At 43.1% G+C, this 8,147-nt stretch overlaps 1 protein-coding gene across 15 annotated transcripts in view; it reads right to left on the bottom strand.

The window, feature by feature from the left end:
• Positions 1-6,185: 6,185 nt before the first annotated feature.
• SRRM1 (serine and arginine repetitive matrix 1) overlaps positions 6,186-8,147 on the bottom strand; it is a 32,132-nt gene continuing 30,170 nt past the window's right edge. For 14 of the 15 annotated variants that reach the window (XM_081146202.1, XM_081146199.1, XM_081146203.1 and 11 more), the window contains 2 exons: positions 7,733-7,936; positions 6,324-7,378 (listed from right to left, as the gene is read on the bottom strand). In XM_081146202.1, the coding sequence (XP_081002328.1) occupies positions 7,274-7,378; positions 7,733-7,936 (309 nt within the window). In that variant the 3' untranslated portion in view covers positions 6,324-7,273. Of the gene's footprint in view, positions 7,379-7,732; positions 7,937-8,147 lie in introns of all 15 variants that reach the window. The other variant, XM_081146192.1, reaches the window with a different exon arrangement.

The raw sequence follows: 8,147 nt of genomic DNA, 5'->3' as shown, positions 1-8,147 counted from the left end.
TAAGTCCTGTTATTCATTCAAAATATTCATTGAGTACCCACTGCTGCTCAATTAGCTCTTTCCCTGGCTAGATCCAGAGGCACCCAAAGGAAGAAACAATGGACATGTCTTTGCCTTGGTGACCCCGGTCTTGACACACAGGCAATACAAAGATGCTGAGCTGAACTGAGCTGAATCATTTGGAAAAAATATTCTTTGTGGCGTCAAGGGACAGAACCAAGACCAAGGCCAGTGTGTGGAAGTTGTAGGACTCAGAATTCAATGTTCTCTAAAGGAGAGCTTTCAGATAATAAGAGCTATCCATAGGTAGAAGGGAAAAAATGAAAGAAAGACTTGTTGAAGATTTGCTATGTGCTAGGTCTTGGACGAAGCTTGTTTACAGGTCCCATCCCATTTAATCCTTACAACCTTAAGAGGTAAATACTATTATTAACCCCATTTCACAGGGGAGGAAACTGATGCACAGAACAATTGAGTTCGATTATTTACTCTCACCACATGGGTGCCTCTTCGTTCCAGGCCCTGGGGATTCACACATAAACAAAGTAGGCAAGCAAGGAAGGACAGGGCCCAGGGGCCTGCGAGGATTCCTCAAGCTCTGGAATTCTCCAGAGAAGCTCTGAGCCCTGGGGCCTCTTACGCCAGGGAAAAACCCACACAATGGACCTCTCCAAAAAACAAAACAAACAAACGAAAAAGCCAGGGATGGAGGCAAAGGGAAAGAGGGAGAAAAGCGGGGAGCCTAAGGAGTAGGACTGACTTCTAGGGCGTCAGCTCCCGACTAAGGCACCCAGAGCCAGGGCGCCACCTAGTGGGAGAATGTAGAGTACCGCTGAAACGGGCGACAAAGGCGCAGATCGGGGCTCGACCCAGGAGTGTGGCACCGGGCTGGGTCAGCACCGGTTCCTCGGCGTTCCAGACCCTCTAACACCATATATAGTTAGACATATACGTCTAGAATATAATAAGACACGCCCCCCTCCCCACGCGCACACACATTTAACCTCTCTGAAATCGGTGAACGGGATGCCGCCTTTAATAGGTGGCCGCGCATCCTATTGCCAGCATCCAAGATCTGATGAAACAGTTGCGGCTCCCACTGATGGAGCCCTCATGACATGCCAGGCCCGAGCTAAGCCTGTGGCCGAGAAGCTGTCTGCAGATTGCTCTTGTCCTTTGCTACAACGCACTGCTCTCCTACCTTAGGTCCCCAATGATATGGTTTTACCACTACCTGATTGCCCCTCCGCTCCCACCCCCCTTTCCTGCCATATGCCATGAGCTTCCCTGGGGCAGGGACTGCCTTTTGTTCATCTACTGGGGAAGGTCAGCAAGAGGACGTTACACTGGTTTGACCCTTGAGCTGGACCCAGGCAGTTAGAGGTTCCCCACTCTCTTCCCTGTACTTTGGAATATGTTCCACTTGCCTTCCCTGCTCCCAGCTGCTCCAAGGATATGCCTTGAGACAGAAACGTGTTGATGCTCTCTCAAAGGGCACATGACCAACTCAGCCAAGCCCCCCTGGGTACGTCACTGAAACCAGTTAAGTTCTCTATATAAAATTTTTAAGATATCGCCAGGCGCGTGCAGAAAACTGTCTTCAGGCTGCTCAAGATATGCCTCACAAGTTCCCTTGCTTTTTAAAAGTGCCACCTACCAACCTGGAGTAGTCAGTTTTTTTCTTCGGTAACTCCTTGCCCCCGCATATGGGGCAAGTTTCAGGTAACACCTGGGAAGCTCCCAAGGAGGTTGCAACCCAACATCATCTCAATTAATCCTCCCCAAAGGGCACCATTATTACCATTTTACTTACAGAGGCAAGTTTAAACAGAGAGAGGCATCTAATTTTTTTTTTTAAATGACAGATAAGAAATACACAAAAGGGAGAGCTGTAACTGTGTTTTGATGTTGGTATGGGGTATTTCAATTTTCTAGTTATAGGGAACATTTTAAAAATTTTTAAAAAATTGATTTGAGAGAGAGGAAGGGAAACATCGATTTGTTGTTCCGCGTATTTATGCATTCATTGGTTGATTCTTGTGTGTGCCCTGACCAGAGATCGAACCCACAGCCTTGGTATATCAGGACAATGCTCTAACCAAATGAGCCACCCAGCCAGAGCTAGTTGTAGAAAACATTTAAAATGTGTTCTGCAATTTTAGTTCATGGTACGCCCAATGGTGGGAACCCATTACACATTATGTATACATCATATGACTGATATTTGTAGCTACATATGTACTTATGAATACATAGGAAAAAAACCCTGGTTTGTTCCATATATTAGAGGGGAGCTGCGTGTGGGTTGGGTGGAGTCAGGTAGAGTACTTAACCTGAGACAGGCATCCTTGGTTTGAATGATGCGATTGCCAATTTTTCTTCTGTATTTTTTTCCAAAAGTGAGTATGTATTTTTTTTTTTAATAATTAGAAAACATTACCTTAAATACATTTATAAGTTCCAAAAGAATTTGGACATTAGGAGACAAGAAAGAGCATTCCAGGCAGAAAAAAGCAAGAGAAAAGAAAGGAACTGGGAGATCACAGAATATGAGCCCTGAGCCAGCCTTGAGCCCTGGCGGGTGCTCAGCAAATCCCAGGTGCTTAGATAGTCCCCACTGCTCCGGGCGGGCCAAAGCCTCTGCGCTTAAAATGCCAGAAGGGTCTCTGCCTGGTTGTGCACTAGCGCGGTGCTTAAAAGAACAGATGCCTGGCTTTGGGATTTACAAAGACCATCTTTTTCCTAAGTGAGGTTTTACCTTCTGTATTACCAATATCCACTAAAAGCTACTTCCACTCCTGGTTTCAGAGGCAATTAAAGTTGGTTGACTTCAACATCCCCTGGTTGTGACTGTTACAGCGCATGATCAGCTCTTTCTACAAAGACTCCTGAGAGCCCTGGATCCAAACCCACAGCCACAATTCCAGAAATACTCCTGTGTAAATACCAATCAGCTTAAAATGGCATTGTCGTCTATCGGCGCATGAAAAGATGCTCGGCATCATTAGCCGGCAGGGAAATGCAAATCAAACCACAGTGAGATTCTACGTCACACCTACCAGGATGGTTATAACCAAAATGATGAGAAGCGTAGGTAAGGATGTGGAGAACCTAGAACCCTAACACTGCTGGTGGGAATGTAAGATGGTGCAGCTGCTATTTGGGGAAGAGTCCAGCATTTTAAAAAGTTAAGGGTTGCCCGGCAGGGCGTGGCTCAGCGGTTGAGCGTCGACCTAGGATCTAAGAGATCGGGGTTCAATTCCTGGTCAGGGCACATGCCCGGGTTGCAGGCTCGATCCCCAGTCAGGGCCGTGCAAGAGGCAGCTGATCAATGACTCTCTCATCATTGATGTTTCTATCTATCTCTCTCTCTCCCTTTCCTTTCCTCTCTCTGAAATCAATAAAGATATATTAAAAAAAAAAAAAGTTAAGGGTTACTGATGACCCAGCAATTCCATTCCTAGGTATATGTGTGAGAAAACATGTCCTCAGGAACTTGGATGCAAATGTTCACAGCTGTCTTATGTGTAATAGCCGCAAAGTGGAAGCTGCCCGAATGCCCAGCTAATGGATGGGTAGCAAAATGAGAGTGTCAATACAAGCGAGTGCTATTCAGCAGTAAATGCAGCGCCACGGCTGAACCTTGAACACTGGAGTAGTATTAATGGTTCCAGTGATGGTGGTTGCACACCAAGAATGTACGAAATACCGCTGGGTTGCACACTTTTAAAAGTGAATTTTATGATAATTCTATCTGTTTAAAAAGAGAGAAAATTTCATTGAATCGGATTATGATCAATTAAAATCCTTTTTGGCCCTGGCTGTTTGCCTCAGGGGTTAGTGTTGGCTGAAGGTCCTGGGTTCGACTCTGTCCAACCTTGGATGCAGGCTCAATCCTGAGTGCTCGAGGCAACCAATCCGTGTGTCTCTCTCACATCGATGTTTCTCTCTCTCACTCTTCCATTCTCTTTGAAAAGCAATGGAAAAAAATATCCTTCGGTGAGGATTAAAAAGAAAAAAAATAAAATCCTTTTTAGACATCTGAACAAAAATTTGCCAGTTACTAGAATGAATACATGTCACATTAGCTAGCAAGGAACCTCCCTTTGAGTTGTCATTGCTTTGTATGTTTAACACATCTTCAAAAACTTGGGTAGATCCCACCATTACTTCCCATAGAGGAAATGGCAGCACTTAGAGGTCAAGTAACTTGACCAAGGTTACACATAGAAATCTATGGTAGAAATCCTGGTCTACCTCTCTAAACTATGTTCTGTCCACTCCAAATTCTTGTTTGCACGTTTATAATCTCCCCAGTAGGCAAATGCTCCTTGAGGGAAGCAATCATCGCACCTTTTCATTTTCTTTACCTCAAATCCTGTTGGCAAATATAAAAGTAATGACTCAACGTACTTTTTCACCCACTCAACAAATATCTGTACTTCTATGTACCAGGCACTAGGGACACAGTCAAGAACAAGACCAAGCTCCTAGGGACCAAAAATATATTTCATATTTCAGGTAATAATTGCTATTCATGAAAATAAAGGAATTAAGAAAGCCTATTTGAGGGAAAACAAGCAAACAATTCAGGAGATTGGCAGGGGGAACCATAGAAACAAAGGCCCAGAAAGGGTAACCAGTTTTGCTGGGTTAAAGAGCAAGGCAGCAGGTATGGTCTGAGCAGACTGAGGAGTGCAGCTGAAGTTTCTGCCAAAGCAGATTCGGCCCAGTGCTGCTGGGTCTTGCAGGCCACTGTAGAAATCTGGATTTTACTTGGAGGCTATCGAGGATTTTCAGTGACACTATGATCTGACTTGGGCTATTGGGAATGGAATGGCTCATGTGTGTGTTGGAGGGTGGACAATACTACCATTGGCAGTACTGACTCAATTTTGAGTAAATGAGGGTGACAGGTACTGAAATAAGAGGAGGAAAAAATCAGAAGATGGTATTTGGATAAGTTCGATTTGGTATGTATGCCTTTTTGATATCCAAATGGAGTTATCAAGTAGGTAGCTGGATAAAGAGGGGTCTAGGTCGGGGGGAAATTTAGACCAGAAAGAAATCTCACACATCAACAAAAAGATGACATTTAAAGCCAAGGGACTAGAGATTAAATGTAGGGAAAGCCACCAAGGAAAAGAAAAACTCCATCACGTCATGTTTGAAAGGATCCACTGGAGGTTAAAAAAAACAGCTAGTGAGGTACACTTTGAAAACTGGTGTTACGACTAAAAGGTAAACCAATGTTGCTCCTGGGACCCAAGTGAAGAAAGCGTTTGAAAACAGGTGTGAGCGACAGAGCCAAGAGGACTGGCACAGTAGGACTGGGAATCACTCACTTTGGCAAAGTGGAGGTTATCTCGAACCTTAACAAAAGCGGGCAGATGGAGGAATGAGAGCCTACTGAAGGAATGGGACGAGAATGGGCTGAATGAGTGATTGGCTAGAAAGACGCAAGTACCCCAGGAAGGGATCAAGTTAGCAACAACCATCTTAGTAAATAGGTATTCTGTGCTTTTCCTGTACCACAGAATTACAAAGTCAAGAGAATTGTGTGAAAGATTCTCGAAAATTGCTGGACACACTCCTAAGATTTGATTATTCACTATGGACAGTGACTAGACTACCTTCGTGCAGTCCCTACAAAAGCATCTTAAGCATTGTTACAAATCACTCTAAAAACCAACCTATAAAAACAGTCCCCTTTCTGTCCATCTTTTGGGTAAAATAACCTCTCCTAAGTTTTTCTGAAATAAGATGCACAGGCATTTTCTTTTTTTTTGCTTCAACTGCCAAAAACTATAATCAAATTAATTGCCCACATGCCAACTTGCTCACGGTGCCCCAAACACCTTTACTTCTTCTTTCATATAATGTTGCTGCTTAACCTTACACGATGTTGTCAACTCCAAGTTTCCTCAAATTATTTTGCTCTGCTAAATCTTAAATGCAAAATGACTTGAATTTGGATAGCCAAATATTTCCCACCCCACATCCATCAGCCTCTATTCACTTGTGGGAAGGTGCCAGGCCCCTTCTGCGCCAGGTATACAGACACTGCTTGCTCTGTTTCAATCACCCATGCCCGGCCAACTTGCCTGCCCGTCATGTATGTTCCAATCACACCATGCACTTTCCCTTCATAGCACTTACCACATTATTAACATAAAGACAGTAAAACAATTTCATCAGCTTTTTATTTCCCCTGCCCAACCTTCACTGCCTGAGGGGCGAAGGGATAAAAATGCAGGCACCGTAAGGTTTCTAAGGAAGATAGGGTTTCTGCAGTACTGAGATAAGTAAAAGCAAGCAGCCAACACTTTTAAATTTAGAAATTTATTCTGTTTAATCCACAAGCTTTATATAGCTTTAGTTTAAAAAAAAAAAAAAAAAAAAAAAGAACAAAAAAAAAACAAACCAACAAAAAAACCCACAAAAACAGTGAAAACAAGACACTATTTCAAAGTCTGGGCCCTTCCAGCCTTCCAAATACAAGATTTCTGAAAGTTGTATATACCAATTGGAAGAGTGAGACAAAATTAAGAATGGAGCCATGACATTTCAAAAAACAAAATTTACGTAACTGAAGGATCCTTCCTGGGACTAGTTAACTGCCTTTACAAAACAACACAAGAGAACAGAATGAAATTCCAGTGTTCCAAATCCACTTGTTACACTTCAGTATTAACCCACAGCGTCCTGGCAAATGGCATGCTCTCGTCTTGTCTCATCCTAGAGCTTGAATCCTGATTAATTTCAGCAGAGACTCCACAGGCAACAGGAAAGATTGTGGCATTAAAATGTTCATTTATACTTTTGTAGTAGTTCAACAGTGGTCTTATTTCTGGGCAATTGCAAACCATACAAGGTTGGAAGCATCATAACTTAAATGGGAACTAAGACTCAAATGAGAAAAAAAAGGAAAAATAAAAGAAGAAAACCTCTGGGAATCACCAGGGGCATTTAAAGAAACCATAAAAATGCCAGCAATACTCAAAGCCCCTTTTTTAAAAAGGGAACTTCTTTTTGGCTTAAAATATTTCACTCTAAATGAATTTATGTCAGCGGTCAATAATAAAAGAATGTCACTAATACACTGTGGACACCTTTTGCAATGTAGATCCATGCCCTTTTTTTACATGGCGAACTTCAACCTAGCAATTATTACAACAAATGTTATAGTCTAAAGCTCAAACACATTTTAGCATTTTTGAAATTGAATTGAGTACAAACCAAATAAAATTTACATCATAACAAACATTTCCACCTAAGACTGTGGGGACACTTGAGCCTTTCTCATTGACCTCAGGGCCTTTTCGCGCAGGTGCTTTTCTAAGTCGTCGAGGTTATCTTCAGCTTCACTTTCAGTCTCCTAAAAAAGCCACACAGGTTACATCGTTATTCTTGACACACTGCTAGGAGATACCAAGTACAGAGCAAAATCAAATCGTGCTGATGGCTGCATTGCTCTATAAATATACTAAATAGGTAAATTACGAGGCATATTAATTCTACTGCAAAGAAATTATTTTAAAAGTATACATTAAGCTACTTGGCAGCCATTCACACTCTTATGCTTAGTCCTGGCAAATTCCTATTCTTGGTAGGCCACTGAGAAACAGATCAAGAGAGTTAACAGCCAAGTAGTGAATTATTTAAAAAAAGAAAAGAAAGAAAAGAGAAATTGTAGCTCCTAGTAGAAGCCGCAGGATGGGGCACACAATACCTTCCTGGGCTCCGGCCCCGCCTCGGGCGTCTCCTGGGCTGCGGCGGTGGCGGGGGCAGGGGTGGGGGCTCCAGGCGCAGCACCGGCGGCCGCAGCAGCCTTCTCCTTCTTGTGTTTCTTGTGTTTCTTGTGCTTCTTCTCCTTCTTGTGTTTCTTGTCCTTCTTTTTCTTTTTCTTCTTCCCACCCCCTTCTTGATCCGAATTCTAGAAACCCAGAAAGTAACAGCAATACTTCAATCACTACAGTTCTGTCCACCTCACCTAGTTAGATCTCCAAGAAAATAACTAAATGGATCAATCTCAAGAGTTCCTAAGGGTCCGGGGAGAAAGGCCCAAGGCCAACCGCCAAGAGGAGTCCTAGAGATGGGAGCCACCCGAAAAGCAGAGATTTTCTCATGGATTTTACGAGTCAGAA

This window comes from Miniopterus schreibersii (assembly GCF_964146895.1).
Source record: "Miniopterus schreibersii genome assembly, chromosome: 8".
NCBI classification, from domain to species: Eukaryota; Metazoa; Chordata; class Mammalia; order Chiroptera; family Miniopteridae; genus Miniopterus; species Miniopterus schreibersii.
The sequence above is the reverse complement of the archived record's forward strand: the minus strand, read 5'-3'. Positions and strand labels throughout refer to the sequence as shown.